General features: G+C 42.8%; 1 protein-coding gene across 4 annotated transcripts in view; it reads left to right on the top strand.

Moving 5' to 3' along the window:
- The first annotated feature begins 932 nt into the window (after positions 1–932).
- Positions 933–18,046, top strand: part of LOC308393088 (DENN domain-containing protein 2A) — a 33,340-nt gene continuing 16,226 nt past the window's right edge. For all 4 annotated transcript variants that reach the window (XR_013970916.1, XR_013970917.1, XR_013970918.1 and 1 more), the window contains exons 1-2: positions 933–1,337; positions 16,290–16,376. Coding sequence is in view for 1 of the 4 variants with exons in the window: in XM_080876571.1 (XP_080732697.1) it covers positions 16,291–16,376 (86 nt within the window). In the remaining 3 variants the exon portion in view is untranslated. The remainder of the gene's footprint in view (positions 1,338–16,289; positions 16,377–18,046) is intronic.

The following is an 18,046-nucleotide window of genomic DNA, read 5'->3' as shown; positions in this document are numbered from 1 at the left end:
ATTTTGGCGCTTTGACATTCTTGTATACAGAAACGGTCACACCAATAAATCATATTTCAACTTTAATGGACCCATTAAGCAAAAAAAAAAAAAAAAAGTAACTAATGCTTGATTAAAGTATACAACACCTGCAGGCGCTCACAGAGCAGTGCTGCTGTTAGGTAACATTTTTCAATCTAAGATGTGACATGTCTTAGGCCTCTTTAACATCTATTTCACTGCATGTTCATGTGTGATTTTTGACAGGTTTGGAAGAATTTATGTCTTTAAGCTTCCAATAATGCACTTACTAAAGAGAGAGTGTGTGTGGGTTTGAACAAGTTAATATTCAATGGCCCTGGTCATCAGTATGCCTGTCTGGTCTTGTTTTCTGCTTTCTCCACAGGATCATTGAGTTACCCTGCTGCCTTGGGCTTAAGATGAGGAGCTGAATTCCTCAGTCTGTATTTCCTAACACGGATAGGTCAGTAATCAGCTCAAACCATTTTTCTCTTTGAAATCTCTGAAATCTTACCACACAGACACACACACTGAGCATTTGGAGCACTTAACTACCTGTGGTTGTTGTTGCCACTGATTTTTGGTCACATGTGAAGTCTTTGAGAAGATAAAACTGATTAATTGGCTCCCGGAGTTGGATTTTTATTTATGTATTCACTTGCGCTCAGCTTTGGCCCTTCCTGCGCCATTCTTTCAGTTTTTTCCCCCCTCCACTCGGTTTCCCTAGCAACCAGGGCTCCAATCACCCGGCCAGCTGCAGATTAGTTCAGCAGTGGGGGGTTTAGGTGGGTGGGAGGAGTTGTGGTGGGGGGGGAGGGGGGTGATGATGGAAAATGAAGAAGGAGGAGAGAGAGCGAGAGGAGGAAGGAAGAAGGGGAGGGGGTGGCTCGAGGGAAGGAGGGGTGGGAAAAGTTTGAGAAGGGGCGAGAGAGAGAGAGCGAGTCAGTGTCACTGAGAGATAGGGAGTCTCTGAGTGTGCGTTTACGGCATAAGGAGCCGTAAAGGTTTTAGTTCGCAGGCAGAAGACTGAAGAACAGAGGAGGAGGAGGCATATCCCCAACTTTGTGACTTTTTCAGAGTATTTTTTGTACCCTGCACCCAGTGTCTTTTTTCTGTGTGTATACGTGGGAGGTACTGACAAGGGCAATGCAAAGTGAGAGAAGTGAGAGGCAGGGGTAAGGCTGCTCAAACTTCAGGAAGAGAGAGAGAGGAAGAAAGGCAAAATACTCTGATGCAAAGGAAGCATGCAAGTGGATGCTGTCTTCTGCGGGGTCAGGATTCGCAAAATGAGAAACTGCCCCAGGAGCACTTCACCAGGGCTCACCCAGCTCAGAAAGGTAAGATTTCATTTCTCACATGTTTCTATAAATTATTGTTTTTACTGAACTAAGTGAAAACTTTTTTCCTGGGAAGCTACTGCTACTTTTGGTTTTTGTTTTTTTTTTTAAATTAGTATTGGCAAAGGATTTAAAGCAATCTTTGTGCGTTTACAAGTCGTCCTCACATATAATGCTTGTTTGTATAAAGAAAGCGCGTCCATGTTTCTTCAATGCAATATGTACGACAGAAGTTAGGGTATGGTTTCCTCTGAATTTTTATGAGTCACTGGTTATCCCGGACTGCTTTGGCTGCAGTTAAGGTATCCTGAGTGTTGCTCAAATAGTCAGTCAAAAAAACATCTGAATCAAGTCCACGGATCTCAGCTCTCTGGACCTCTGTGAGCTGTTTGTGCACATGCGTGCTCAACGGTTGTCAGCTCTCAGCGTTTATTAAATGAAAACAGCGTGTGGGTAGATGGTCTGGTGACAATTTGGATAATGGTCAAAGTGTGTGCTGCATTCCAAACTTGGCTTGTTAAGGGAGAGAGAGAGAGACAGAAAAGAGGGGATAAGTGAGATGAGCATTCTTCGTGGTGAACAAAGGCACCTCTTCATGCATTGCTTGTGTTGTTGTGAGGGGGCAAGCTTGGGTGGAAACCTCAGGTAGTTCCAGAAAAATGTCAGCTTACCAATATCGGGAAATGATCTGTATGCACGAGTATGCATTAGTGAGAGTTTGGAGCTGGGATAAAATGTCATTACACTTGAGAGCCTGCAGTTCATATGTTATAATATACTGTATGTGCTGTAGTCATTAAACAGAGGTCCACAACAGTACTTTTCTTCTTTTCAGTTTTTCCTGTTTAGCAACCTTTTATCTTTGGACTCTGGTTCACAGGACAGTGTGGATTATGTAGATATCCACATCAATAGCTGTTAAGTATCTCTTTAAATATATAGACAAGTTGCACAGTAACCATGGAGAAACAGAAAACAACCAGAAGGAGTCTTTTTTTAAAAAAAGAATGAATGAAAATATAGTGCATCACAATGTTGGCTATGCTGCAAAGTGAATATGTGGCATGGCTGTAAAAAGAGTATTTAATACTACAAAATCACCACCTACATATAAAGAGGTCACCGTTGTGAATTATTGTTAAACTATAACTTACTGTAATATGTTGATATGTCCCAGGAGATAATAAAAAAAGCACCATGATGTTAAATTCACTGTAAACAAACACAGTCTTGTTTATCTTCTTTCTCAGCAAAATTCTTGAATGCATTTCCTACCTCTTAAAACAACATTACAAAATTTTATTTGTTTGGAAATATTCCGAAACTTGCTGGAGAAACTTCATCTTTCCATCATTGTTGTACTGATGATATGTGGTATTGCCAAGAAAGCGGAACGCCAGCCGTAACATCTCCTCTCCGTTTCCTTCAGCAAATATGGTTGCTTTTTGTGTTGAAAGCCAGTTGAAGTAGAAATGCCCATATAAGGCGGTTATATTTGTCTGTCCTTTGCACCTATGTAGTCTAAAGATGCAGCTACCAACCATACGTGGTAGCATTAGCTCATAACTTTGCGCTCCACCTTGTTATCCAAACGTGAATACTTCTGTCTCATAAAAACAACGCATTCTATGGCGTGCACACGCAGGATGAAAAACACTGCTCTACTATGCCACTAGTGGTCAAAGAGACAATAATAAGTTTGATACAGTACTTTCTGTTTCAAAGCAGATTGTAAAACTGAAGGATCGTCTGCCATGTCCTGTAAGCAAAGGATGGCTATCAGTCAGCCAATATAATCCATCCCAGTGGATTCCTCAAGTCTCCTCGAGTATTTCAGTCTGTTGGGTGATCATTAAACCCAAGAACAAAATCCTTGGAACATGCAGCACTGGAATATTTATATTTCTGACTGAGGCGCAGCCAAACTTTTTTTTTCCTGTACTTTAGGTTCACTTAAATGGGTAAGGCTGGGACGTTTATTGAATTGAGAATGGCTGACTCCCCCAGCGTTGCAGAGAGAAGGTTTATAGAGCTGGAGATAAAGACACAGGGACCATCTGTCTGCTAGTCAGCAAACTTATAATAAGTGAGCTGCAGTCTTTTCCTGTAAACACATTGTGTCTGTCTCTGTGTTTGTGTCTGGTAGTAGTGTTACTATCATACACACACTGGCCTGGCAGATTGGATTTTTGCATTCTGAGTTAAGATCGGAGGCTAATTGCCTTCATGGCTGCGGTGTAAGACAATATGCACTGTAGAGGAAAAGTCAGCACTTGTGACTTTGCATTCATCACACAGGATTTCTACCCTCCCTATTTTTCAGTCATGCCCCTCCTCTGTTACTCATTTTTGCTCTCAGCCATTTGCTCCACTTTTCCCTGTTTGACTTTTCACACCAAAATCCTGACACACTCATATCCATGTTATTTTCACTCAGCGTCCATCTATGTGTTCCCTCATGATAAACACACTTAGACACATCAACACATGCAAAGCACAAGGGCTTAAATCTACTCAGAGAATGTTTCATCAGCATGTATTCATTGTGTGTGTGTGTTTGGGGGGGGGGGGGTCCTGAATTCTGAAACACCAGATGTTTAGTATTGTGACAAATTGGTCATCTTTCATGAGTGCACTGGCTTGTTTTTTTTTTTACTTGGATGCATACTGAAGTGGAGAAATAAGTCTTGATTCATTGGAATGACTCACTAGAGTACGAGTACATCCAGGAAAGCAGCGTTTTAGCTCCGTGCTGACGCAAAGGTCTCTATTTTGCAAGAAAGTTAACTGTTACGGACCTGTTTTTACGCGGACCCACACTTTTCATGGATTTGTTTTGCAAATGTATCAGACAGCTGTGCACACATGAAGCCCGTGCACATATCTGTGTACTGCAGTTTCACTGTATTGTGTGCATATTTTAGCAGTGTTTCTCTGTGTGTGTGTGTGTGTGTGTCCGTGACATCTGTCTCCTCTATTGTTTTCAACTCCAAAAAGTGACAGCAGGCCTTTAGGAGGTTACGGCCCATCCACCCCTCCTCTTATAGGCGCTCTGCTCTTGACAGCTGCTCCGCAGGGTGGCGTGCAACTTAAAGACCCCCCCAGGCCAATCTCCTACAGCCGCCGTTGTTACCACAGTGACATACCCTGAAAGAACAAGCGATGGTCAAAGAATTCCTCTGGTTTCCAAGTTGTGGTGGCAGTGGGCATTTATCTGTGATGTTGTTAGATGGCCATGGGTTTAATCATAGTAAAAAAAAAAACAACCTTTGATACCTCCTCTCTCTCTCTCTCTCTCTCTCTCTCTCTCTCTCTCTCTCTCTCTCTCTCTCTCACACACACACACACACACACACACACACACACACACACACACACGGATGCAAGAATAATTCGTACCATCTTAGAGACCTGGAATCCTGTTTCAACTCACATAAATGCATATATTTATATTTATAATGCATACCATCACACTGGATACTGGAGTCATTTATCCAGTTGGCAGCTGGCCATATAGCTTTCAAGTTCACCCGTAACCTTGACACAAACACACACAAATACACACAGAGAAATCTGGGTGCCCCCAGCCTCTCGCATGCAAGCTGTCGCTCTGTCTGGCATCTTCTCTCTCTTTCAATGTCTGACTTATATTAAAAAGAGCTCTGACCACAGCCAGAGGGAAAATGGTTGCTGTGACACTAATTGGAACGTTTAACAGGACATGGCATGCCGAATTTCTGTCCTGCTGCGCTGTTTACATAGACAGCGGTGCAGAATGTGAATCTCTAGCAGAGAGATGGGCATAGACAGAGGCAGCTGCAGCTGGATGGCAGGTTGTTAGATGTGGCCTTGGAAAATCATCACGGGAAAACCAGTGCTGACAACCACCATCCAAACCAAAGTGCCAGCCCCGTGTGGCTTTGTAGCCTGTGCCCGTTGGCGGCGTGTGGCATAAACCCGAACACACACATGCACGCACATGCGCACACACATGCAGAAAAACAGGCGCAGACAGATTCAAACAAAGACATGGAAATACAGGCGAGAACGTTTACAGCCTCACTGGTACAAAACCTTTCCATGCACATCTACAAACACTGTGTTTAAGAAGAAACATGCATTTACTCTTTGCTTAACATCCCCAACTTGGTGGGAGTAAAAAACATACTTGTAGGTGGAGAAGGCTGCAGTCTGGAAAGGAATGTGTCCATCTGGGTTCAAAGTGTAATTATAATGTGGCTGTACACCTCATTGATTTGGGCTCAGGTTGCCTTGTTATGATGGGCATTCCAAGCAAAGTGGGAAAAGGTTAGTGCACAGTTTGAATCTCTTCTCTTTTCTAAATTTACAGGTTGTTTACCTGTGAATTTAGTGATCTACTCTAAAATGACAATTAAAACAATACTTTATCTGGACCTGGAGCTGGAGATTTCATCAAAGTGTAACAACATAATGAGTAGATGCCCCAGACAATCTGCAGACACAGAGCAGCTTTGATCATACCAAATCACATCTAAGCACTGTCTTGTTAGATGGAGAGAAAGTAGTAGTTGTCTCTTTGTCTGTCTCCAGCTTAATTATGGTTTTCATAATGTAATTTCTGTATTTTATTGCAATACAGTTCAAAGCTTTATTGGCTGGTTTGCAGTTCTAGTTTAGCAATATTTAACTAAAAAAACAGAATACATTTTTGCACAAGTTTCTTCTTTGTAAGTTTTTCAGTGACTCTGGTATCATACAGAAATTATAAATCAGTTAGATGAACTGACAAAATGAAACACCTTTCTTCTTGAAGACACGAAAGCGGAAATGCACGTCTTTACATCAGTTTACTTTGGCTTGCTCCGCTGGTGCTAAACTCTCTTCATCCACCGGCGCGCTCGGCCCAGGCTCGCAGTTGTCGGTCAAGGGGTGTGTGGAGGTCAAAAACGTCAGCTCTGACTCTGGAGTTTGCACTCCAGAAGAGCACTTTCCCAAGCTCTCGCCTTTTTCAGCTCCCCCAGGGATTGGCGGCGAATTACAAAAATCTGTTTCTGTGCAGGCATGCAGAGGAGCAGGGGATGGGATGGGGGGGTGGGATCTCTGGTGGGAATTCTCAAGTGAAACCCTTAAAATATGAAACCGTGAAAAAAACAGGAAGGAGAAAGAACGAGAGAGAGAGAGAGGATTTTTTGACATTGGAGCTCAACTCAGAGACTGTGGCTTTGAGGAGAAATTTGATCAGGGGCCCAGAGGATAATGTTAGTGTGCTCAAGAAGCCAGGTTATTGTTGAAAGGATGTGTAAGTCCACTCACTGCAGCACATTCGCGCAGGCTGAAGCTTTCTCCGAGAGGAAAGGTTTTACCATTAGGCTCAAGAAACCCACATTGTGTGTCAGCACAGTATAATATCAGATAGCCATAAATGCTGCTTACTGTTGGATGTGTTTTCCCCACATGAATTATGGCGTATAAAGTGACGCTTCCTCGCATGTCTGTAAAATCCTGGCCCCTTGGGTGCTGTTGATAGCAGAGCCAGGTCTCAGGTGTCATGCCCTGGGATTGTTTCCATCTCTTCGAGGGCTTGGTAAAACATAGACATCTATGGTTGTGTGACAGCAGTAAGTGTGCGTAAGAGGCGCCTCTATCGCTATGCTACTTGCGGGTGTTAAGAAATCATCCGCTGAAATTCATCACATCAAATAGAAAGTCTCATTGCCTTTTGTTTGGCAAGATTTCCTGTCAAAGACCATACTTACTATGTAAGTGATAATTTATATGAGCTGCAACTACAGGTGCTCCTAGACCGAGACCTTGTTTCTTAGCATAGGGCAATCCCATTGTATTTGTGGGATAGGAGCTGAATGTTTTACATTTTAATTTCTAACCTCTGCACATCTGGTGAGTCACTGAGTAGTTTGTGACTATCAGATTGTCTTTTTCTGACACTCCTTCCTTGAGTTTGGTGTTGAAAATGTGTTCTGTCTTTTGTCCTGTCTCTATCCCCTCAGCGCCAGCTGGTTGTGGCAGATGGCTGCTTCTCCCTGAGCCTGGTCCTGTCTGAGGTTACTTCCTGTTAAAAGGGAGTTTTTCCTTCCCACTGTTGCCAAGTGCTTGCTTATAGGGGGTCATTTGATTGCTGGGGTTTTCTTTCTAGTGTTGTAGGGCCGTTACATTACAAAGTGAAGTGGCTCGAGGCAATTGCTTTGTGATTTGGTGCTATATAAACAAAACAGAATTGAATTGAACTGAAAAATGTCATTCTAGTTATGCAGAAAATCCCAAAAGCACTTTTTGAGCACTTTGAGATTTAAACTACATTCTTCCAGGTTTGCTCAAACTAAAGTGGTGTATTAGCTGTAAAGGTACCCTATTTTGGACTTAACAGGGACAATGTTATGGGGGTAATGTAGGCCAAACTGAAAGCTGAAAATTGGCCTTGGAATGAGTTGGCAAGGTCTTTGGTCTTTGGAGCCAGAAGGGTAATTGGGAGCAGACTGGGGATGAGTCAGAGCTGTGCTGATGGGAGCTTTGTGTCAGTGGACAGGAGGGGCTGACAAGTCCATGGGAGGGATTTGGCGAACAGATGCTCCACCTCTGCAAGGAGAAGAAATACGACACGCTTTCCCAGATGGGGGGATAGAAAGAAAAAGAGATTTGTTTGCTATGCCTACAAGTCAGGCTCATCATCCTTCACTTCTATTTTTTCTTCTCATTTTGTTCACGAAGCTTTTCTTCACTGATGGAGATAGTTAATGCCTCTTAGTAGCCTCTGAGCTTGTGTTGTTGATTAGTAAAATCCATTGTTAAGATGGAGGAAATACTTCATTTTGCAATTTTCCACCGGGTCAGTTGAGTTTTTAAAAAGAAAGACTCAGAGGATCAATCTGATTTTCAGCATTTATCTTGCAAACAGTGTTTAAACGTTCTCCCAAACATAATCACAATATCACATTTAAGTCTTTAGTGTACGACTGACCTGCTAACCACATGAAAAATGGAAGCCACAAATTCTAATGGAGTTAAAAGCCTGAGATGAATCATTTATAAACTCTTGACAAGTGGAGATCAAGTGCGAAGGACTTTTGGGGAGGATTTTGCTGAGCTTGTGTGGAGTTTTCCTTCTGCTTGTTGCCATTTTGACCTTGTGGTAGCCAAAGTTGTCCCATTTATCAAAAGCAAACCCAAGTTCTTACTGTATGGGGTGAATTTGTAAGCAGAAACACTTTGTGCGGAAAAGCCCAATGACTTCATTTCAGGAGGTTGCTCTTACTTAAGCTTCCGGCGAACTGAATCACATTTCCTATTCATATGAGTGCACAAAGACAAACAAATAAATAAGTACTCACTTGATGTGTGAAAAAGCCTCACAAATGGTGTCGCATTCTGTTGCATGGCTGTGCCTTCACGCCCTAATTGCGCCTGCAGTGGCTTTCTTTGTCACCCCAGTCATAATTAAGATTTGTTTACATTTTCTGAGGTAATATTTTGGTCCATGATCCCAGCTCCCAGTGGGATAGACTCTAGACACCAGTCATCGGGAGTCTCTTGTTAAAAATGACAACCACAATAACAAGAAATGCTATACAGTGGGGCAAAAAAGTATTTAGTCAGCCACCGATTGTGCAAGTTCCCCCACTTAAAATGATGACAGAGGTCAGTAATTTGCACCAGAGGTACACTTCAACTGTGAGAGACAGAATGTGAAAAAAAAATCCATGAATCCACATGGTAGGATTTGTAAAGAATTTATTCGTAAATTAGGGTGGAAAATAAGTATTTGGTCACCTCAAACATGGAAAATCTCTGGCTCTCACAGACCCGTAACGTCTTCTGTAAGACGCTTTTCTGTCCCCCACTCGTTACCTGTATGAATGGCACCTGTTTAAACTCATCATCTGTATAAAAGACACCTGTCCACAGCCTCAAACAGTCAGACTCCAAACTCCGCCATGGCCAAGACCAAAGAGCTTTCGAAGGACACCAGGAAAAGTATTGTAGACCTGCACCAGACTGGGAAGAGTGAATCTACAACAGGCAAGCAGCTTGGTGTGAAAAAATCAACTTCGGGAGCAATCATCAGAAAATGGAAGACATACAAGACCACTGATAATCTCCCACGATCTGGGGCTCCACGCAAGATCTCATCCCGTGGGGTCAAAATGATCATGAGAACGGTGAGCAAAGATCCCAGAACCACACGGGGGGACCTGGTGAATGACCTGCAGAGAGCTGGGACCAAAGTAACAAAGGTCACCATCAGTAACACACTACAACGGCAGGGAACCAAATCCCGCAGTGCCAGACGTGTTCCGCTGCTGAAGCCAGTGCATGTCCAGGCCCGTCTGAAGTTTGCCAGAGAGCACATGGATGATACAGCAGAGGATTGGGAGAATGTCATGTGGTCAGATGAAACCAAAGTAGAACTTTTTGGTATAAACTCAACTTGTCGTGTTTGGAGGAAGAAGAATACTGAGTTGCATCCCAAGAACACCATACCTACTGTGAAGCATGGGGGTGGAAACATCATGCTATGGGGCTGTTTTTCTGCCAAGGGGACAGGACGACTGATCCGTGTTAAGGACAGAATGAATGGGGCCATGTATCGTGAGATTTTGAGCCAAAACCTCCTTCCATCAGTGAGAACTTTGAAGATGAAATGAGGCTGGGTCTTCCAACATGACAATGATCCAAAACACACCGCCCGGGCAACAAAGGAGTGGCTCCGTAAGAAGCATTTGAAAGTCCTGGAGTGGCCTAGCCAGTCTCCAGACCTCAACCCCATAGAAAATCTGTGGCGGGAGTTGAAAGTCCGTGTTGCTCGACGACAGCCCCAAAACATCACTGCTCTCGAGAAGATCTGCATGGAGGAATGGGCCAAAATACCAGCTACTGTGTGTGCAAACCTGGTAAAGACCTATAGTAAACGTTTGACCTCTGTTATTGCCAACAAAGGTTATGTTACAAAGTATTGAGTTGTATTTTTGTTATTGACCAAATACTTATTTTCCACCCTGATTTACGAATAAATTCTTTACAAATCCTACCATGTGGATTCATGGATTTTTTTTTTCACATTCTGTCTCTCACAGTTGAAGTGTACCTCTGGTGCAAATTACTGACCTCTGTCATCATTTTAAGTGGGGGAACTTGCACAATCGGTGGCTGACTAAATACTTTTTTGCCCCACTGTATATGCGACATTAGAAATATAACAATGGATACAATGGTATATTTAGAATGGACTGATAAGCAAAAACACACACACAGGGAGAAATTAATTGTTTATGGTATCCCCCCACAGTTCCTGTCTGCTTTTGAGGCTAACCCAGTTTCAATGCTGTCTCACGTCCATCCTCCTCTTACAATGGAGGGAGAGGGCCAAGGGGACACACCACAGCGGGGCAGGGGGATTATCAATGGGTTTGGACAGCACGTTGCACAATGTGTGTGCATATGTGTGTTTGTCGGTGAGTGGGCACTTTCCAGGCTTGTAAAAGTGTTTCTGTGCGTGGCCAAATATTGTACACGGGCACTCATAGTCAGAGTCTTTCTGTTTGGATTTTCTCCAAGGCCTTGCTATGGAATCAGCTTGGAAAAGCAGCAGGGGCCCTGAACAGGACACAAAGAGAGAAGCAGAGAGAGGGAGACTGCAGAGTTGTGATAAAATTCCATTTTTTATTTGCCAGACCATCTCCTCCTCTTCCTCTCTGTACATTTTTTCCTTTACCATCAAACCGTTCTGCCCTACTTCTTTAAGAATCAGGCACAACCTTTCCAAGCCCTGCAAGGGCTCAAGGCAGCGTGCCAGTTGGGATTCCTAACATATGCCTCACAATAAATTGGCTCTACATGATTTCTGCTTTCTGTATGGAAGAGAGTGGGCAAAGTATTAAACCCCGCCCCCTTTTTCCTTTGCTTCTTCCTCTGCATCATACTTTGCTCCCCGCAACTTTAAGACTAAGTAGGAATGAAAGAGCGGTAATGAAAGAGAGAAATAAAAGAGTGAAGGACGGTTAGGAAAAAAACCACCAAGTTTGCCATTCCAGAAGAACCTGGCTAAATGTGCAGTGGAGTGTTAAATTGATCACAGGCACGGCTTTGGCACGTCGTATACTGAACCACATCATGTAAGGGATACGGTCTCCAGCTCTGCCTTGGTTGCAGAAAGAATCAGAAGAACATGAATGATCGTCTCTTCTTTACTTGCTATAACTCACATTTTGGGCAATAATTTTTTTAGTGTTATGTAAAGGCTAACTCCAGTAGTTTATCCACCCAAAGTTACTTTGCTGTATTTACTCCAAGCTGTGATATCTGTGAAATGAAGTGTGAGCTCTGAGTAATTTTGTCCTTTTTAGGTATTTCGCAGTGACAGAGAGAAAAGAACAAGTTTGGGGAAGGACAAGTGAGGAATGATGATGTCATGGTGTTAGCTGTTCCTGCAGGGCTGGACAGAGAGACGGAGAGGAGGATGAAATCTTTATGAGAAGCAGCTGTAGAGAAGAGGCAGACAGGCCTCCCGAGTTTGATAACAGCAGCCGGCCCACAGCTTGCTGACAGTGACTTAAAGGTCTGATGAAGCAGAGAGTGAAACACTGACAGCACCCCCTGCATAGAGTCTGATAAAGGTTTCATTCCAATAGCAACATTTTGTCAAGTTATCACCAAATATCAACACCTGAGATGATTTTTGGAGCAAAAGTACAAAAAAAATAATATTCTGCCAAGTTAGAAAAGTAAGACTGGTAATATCACTGTCTGAATGCATAAAAATATATTTGCACTTCATAGCAAAGACTAGGTCAACTTCTATATATGTGTGAATGTGTGTGTGAATGGGTGGATGACTGGTTGTGTAAAGCGCTTTGGGGTCCTTAGGGACTAGAAAAGCGCTATACAAATACAGGCCATTTACCATTTACCATATATGACTAGTCAAACAAGTAGATCCTTGCGTAGAAAATTTGTGTAAGCATCAATACATTGTCATCAAATAATTGAGTTCAGCATCATCTATGAAAGGACTGCTGTGTGTCTAGCTGGGTAATTTTTTGTGCTTGCTAACATATATCATATAACATATAACAGCATACCTTGGAAAAACACTTGATGTAGGGATTACTCAAAATTCTTAGCAAACCACAAGACTTCTGAAACAGTGTCTCCAAAGTGGACATGTTTGGCCATAATGCACAGCGACACATTTTGCAAAAATCAAACAGAGCATGTCAGCACAAACACCTCACACCAACTGTCAAGCATGGTGAAACTTTTGGAGGGGTGAATATTTAGGATATTTCACAGCCATAGGACCTGGGCACCTTGCATTCATTGGGTTGATCATAACCTCCTCTGTATAGCAGTATAGCAAGTATTCTACAGTCAAATGTGAAGCTGTCTTTGACAGCTGATAATGATAATGGATAATGATCCAGAGCACAGCAGTGAATCTGCAAAAGAATGTCTGAAAAAGAAAACAATCAAGGTGTTGGAATGGCCCAGACCTCAACCTGATTGAAATGCCAGGACTTTGAGAGAGCTGTGCATAAATGAATGGCCGCAAACCCGAATGAATTGAAAAATAAGTGTGGGCCAAATTTGTTCCATGATGATACAAGAGAGTGATGAAGTCACGCAAAAATAGTTACTAATGATTATTATTATACTTAGATTTTCACAGAGTGCTTCTGCATTTTGGCTTATTTTTAGTAAATAAAGAATTACACCGTGCAATATGTCACTTTTTCGTTGTGTTTACCTAATTTTAAGACCTGGTAAGCACTGGACCATTATACCTGAGAACTGAGAGGCTTTTTACCACAACCATAAACATGTTTAAAAACTGTTCTCTCTCTTATATGTACATTTACCATTATATTCAGCGTGTATTTTTTGACATTTAGCAACATAAGCAACATCCCTCTCTCTGTGGTATATTTTCGGTGTGTTTATGTGAATCTGTCCGTGTCCAGATACCGAGGGCCCATCTGCTGATAAAATCTCCCACGGGGTTTGTTATGCAACTGATGCTTGGCTCTGATGCCCTACCTCTGACACCAGCTTCTGTTATCTTTTAAGGTTTAAAGGTTTAAAGGTATTTAGTGCTGTGTAGTGTTTACCAACCACCAAGACTCTTTCCATCCTGAGTCCATGACTGCTTTGAAATTTGTCCTTTGTTAGATATATTTTTGTCATTGATTTTTTCTTCAGATCGCTGGATGAATAATATAAATATTAGAAACAGCAATAGAGTCAGTGCATGACAGAATGCAGCAGAAGTACTGTTTGTAGATAAATCACTTGGTATCCAAACCATAATTGTCATAAACATCAGACAATTATCTCCATTCCAGGCGATTTTCCCCTCCTGTGTCATCCACGCAGCTGAGGATGAATAGTACTCCTTCCATTTCCTCTGCCCCACATGTGCAGCCTGTCACACATCACAGGACAGAGGCTGAAGGGGGCGGGGCAGGTAGAGGTCTTTTGGGTCGCAGTTTCCCCGTGATGTTTTTATTGGTCTCAGCAGATGACTTCCCTCAACCTCTGCATTGTTATGGCGGCCATCTTTTTTTCTAGAGGTCAGCGTTAACAATGGCTGCCAATAGATGTTGCAGACAAAAGCCTTAGCACCCTCCCAGAAAAGTTTCCTCAGTAACCGAATGCTGTAAAACCAGCAATGCTGTCGAATTTACCGCTTTTACAAGCTGTGAATACAATACACTGCTGCTCGTCAGGTTCAGGCAAGTGCTGGGAAGCGCATCAGTCAAAATGTTAGAATCCAGTAAGACAGAATCGCGTGAAAATACCAAATTACCTTTTAAGGCTGAGAATTTTGGCCTTGGGGATCCTAACAATGAAGTGGGACAGCCTAAAAGCATGCACTGTTTTCACAGTGCAACAGTATACTCATATTTTTCTTTGCAATATCTACTTTCCTCTTTGGCTTTGACAACCCCTGTCTCTCCAGCTGCACCACCACTGCTCTCCTCTGTTCCTGTCTTCCATCCACCCCACCCCCTTCCCCCTCGTGACATGCAACGCCCTTCTGCAACACAGAAAAGAATTAAATCGTAAAAGTTTTACAGTTTAATTACGGCATAACATCCCTGTGGAAGTCTTCATGCTTCTCCGCGCCCACCCTCTTTTCCATGCTGGATTTCTATTCTTCGTTTCTTTTTTGGGGTTTTCTTGTAAGAAGAAAATAATCAGGTGGGGGAGGAAGAAAAAAAATCACTTGATGTTTCTCCTCAAACATGTGACCCCGCTCAGCTCACAGCTGAAAATAATTTGGGCCTACAGGCCAGTGGATGGCTGATGCAAACCTCCCTCCTCCTCCTCCTCCTCCTCCCTCGGGGGCTAGGCTTCGGACTGATGGGGAGCTAAACACAAAAGAATGAATGGCTTGAGCTGTGGGCAAAAGCTAGAAGCTAAAAAGGATGACACATTGTTCCTGTGGTCAGCTTCTAATCAGACCAGACCACAACTCTTCCTCATACTCCATTTGCTCTTTCATTCTCAAAGAGGAAAACACATAAAGCAAAAACCTGAGGGCTATTTATGCTATTAGCTCAGGGAAGAGTTCAGCTATTTATATTATTTTGCAATTTACTTTTTTTTCATTTGATATTTTGACTTTTTTTTTTGGAGTCTCCCCCCTCACTAGCAGTTAGGACAACAATTTGTGGAATTTGGGTCAATTTGGCTCACATACCCCTCAGAGAGGGAGAGCCAGGCCAGGAAATGTTTAACGGCCTGCAAACACCTCTAAGTATCCGAGCACATGTGGTAGAAGTCAAACACATAAATCTGCGTGTGGGCCTGGCATATGGACTCCTTGGCAGGATGTAGAAGTCTATGTAGGTGTATTTTCATATGGGGTTTTGTGTTTGGCTATGCAGCAGGGTGGCAATGCATGTATTAGTGGCTTTGTGAATTTACTGTAGAATTAAAAGCATGAATACAGCAGGACTTGGCCCTGAACTATCTCTTTTTTTCCTTGCGTCTACTACTACTTGCCAGAAGCAAAAGGCCAGGGCCTATTGCTTCATGCCAGCCCTCCACCAGTGTTTACAGGCCAAGCAATGAGCACTGTGCACCAGTGGCTCCAGTTCAGTGTTGCATATGGATGGCCTTGCTGCGCTCCAAGTGGATCTGGTTTCATTGTGCGCTGACAAATGGACCCAGTAATAATTTAAAACTGAGCACGTCCCCTCACCCTCGCATCGGCACTACTTTCCTGTGATAAACAACAGCAGGAAAATGTGTGGCTGGAAGATAGACAACAAATTACGGAAGCTCTTGTCAGAAATGAAAGGAGTAATGTGCAAAAACAAAATGTGTGTGTGTGCTGCAGTGCATCAGAAATCTGATCTGGCAAATGCAAAAAAGGGCAAAACGCTGAGGATAACATAAAAAGTTGAGTGCTCCTGTCTCACCACCGCCGATATAATCCTAATGGATCTTAATTGCATTACAGTGTGGTTCTCTTTTCTTTTTTTGTATTTTTCCATAATGCCACATGGCTAATGGGAACCTAATATGCCTGTTGGCTGTTTAGGCGTTTTTCAGTGCTATTCTCCAATTACTGACCAAGTGAGGAATGGTAGTTTGGTGGTATTCCATGCAGTCTGTGAGGTCTGCTTTTCTGCAGCTGTCTTCAAAAAGGAGTTTTAAAATAAGAGATTTGTTTGAGCCATTTGGTAGTTTACTTTCACACACCACTCCCTAAGAGAGTCCTCGAAAGGAGCATCTTCTTTTGACCCAGTCCTCGTTCATCAATCTATATGTCTGCCTATTTATGAGAAAAAATACAAGCTGAAATATTTTTGCTTATACTGTTTTTTTTGTAACTTTTTGACCTGCAAGCTGAAATATAATTCTGTTTTCCTTTTTAATAGACACTCCATCTTTCTGACTGACTGGCTGACCGTCTCTCTCTCTCTTTTTTTTTTTTACCTGTCTTCTCAGGATGCCAGCTGCTAGCACCATGACCGGTGGGAGGGCCCTGCTGCTCTGTACAAACACTGACAACTGCATCTACCAATCAGTCAACGGGTGGGTGCCTTAAAAGACAATTGAATAGGTTGCCATTTTGCTTCTGTGATATCGTGTAGTATGGTATCTGATTCCAACTTGTATGGTGTTTGTTTTGTCCTCCTAAACAAGGACATTTACCTCTGTGTAATAAGTTTGATGTTACACACTCATCTGTCATTATGAAATTAATTGAGGAGCTTCGATATACGAATGGTAAATAGACTGGTACCTATACACTTTCTTTCTACTCACTTTTTACTGCAACCTAATCACACACACAATGATATTCAAACACACTCCAATGGTTGTGTTCGGGGAAACTGATTGGGCGTTCAGTATCTTTGACACAGTAGGAGCCGTGGATCACTTCACCAACCTTCCAGTTGGTAAAATGACCTGCTCTACCACCTGAACCACAGCCACCCCAAATAAATAACTGTACGGTTAATGCCAGTAGTGGAACATACTAGCTGGCCAAAGCACAACTTCCTCCAAATTTCAAGAAATGGTCCCATAGCCAACAGAAAACTCTGAAGTGGACTTAAGCAAGGAGGAGACCCCCCTTTTCATTAAGCTCAACAGTACAACAATAGCAGGGAAGGGGAGCAGAACAGGGCAGAGGCAGCCATCTGGCATCTTGATACTGTTACTGCCCCCCTGCTGCCACTGTCTGATGCGTCCATGACCACTCTCCAAGGCCCCTTCTGTCATCCTTACAGCATTCATTAGTTTCTATTTAGATTATAATGATGGGATTTTCCTTTTTGTTTGTGCCAATAGGGGTGGAAGATTTTGATGTCTGTTGTTTTGAGGGCCTGCCATGCCAGTCACAGTTGCTCAAAAGGTTCCAGACATTTCTCTCAGGGAAAAGTCCAAAGCCGATGAATATTTTTGTCCATTTCAAACACTCCTGCAGTAGCCTCCTTTCCACCCTCAGAGACCCACCGAAAGTACCGTATCACCCTCATAGAGAACTTTGCTCTAGGATGGCACACTCTAGTTCCTAGAGTATTTAAAAGCAGAATGAGAGACAGAGCCTTCATCTTCCAGGTCCCTCTTCTGTTGAACCAGCTCGCAGTTTGGATGTGGAAGACAGACACCATCTCTACTTTTAAGATTGGGCTTAAAACCTTCCTTTTCAATAATGCACAGCGTTAGAGCTGTCCCAGGTGACCCTGAATCTGCCCTTAGTTACATTGCAGTAAATGTCCGCTATTTATTGTTAGACTACCATTTTTTTTCTTCTTTGGCTCCACTTTTTCTGTAACTCAGTCACTTGTCTCTACCTAATCTGGCTCTCCTTAACTTTTGTTTTTTATTGACCTTCCTAATTTGGAAGAGAATTATATCTTTTCCTCCGTGATCATATTTTCATCAAGTTTTGCCTTGTCTTTGAAGGTCTTTGAGGAAAGTAATTCCCCCCTCCCCCTCCCTGGAGATTTCCTCTAGATTGCATGACTGTTGGTTTTCACATCCAGCAATGTCATCAGAAGTCACCCAGCAAGGCCACATTTCCTCTGTTTGTTGGAAATTCAAGTCATTTGATGAATAGGCTTTTGGGCTAGAACAGAGTTTTGTGGGTCAGGAGCGGAAAAGAAAGGATGCACGTCCACACTTAGCTCCCTCTCGTCATCTGCGCATACTTGCATCTCCCTCTCCAGAAATAGCTTTGTGTGTAGCTCGTAAAC

This window comes from Rhamphochromis sp. 'chilingali', assembly GCF_963969265.1.
Source record: "Rhamphochromis sp. 'chilingali' genome assembly, chromosome: 2".
Taxonomy (NCBI): domain Eukaryota; kingdom Metazoa; phylum Chordata; class Actinopteri; order Cichliformes; family Cichlidae; genus Rhamphochromis; species Rhamphochromis sp. 'chilingali'.
Note: the sequence above shows the minus strand (reverse complement) of the source record. Positions and strands in the feature narration are given on the sequence as shown.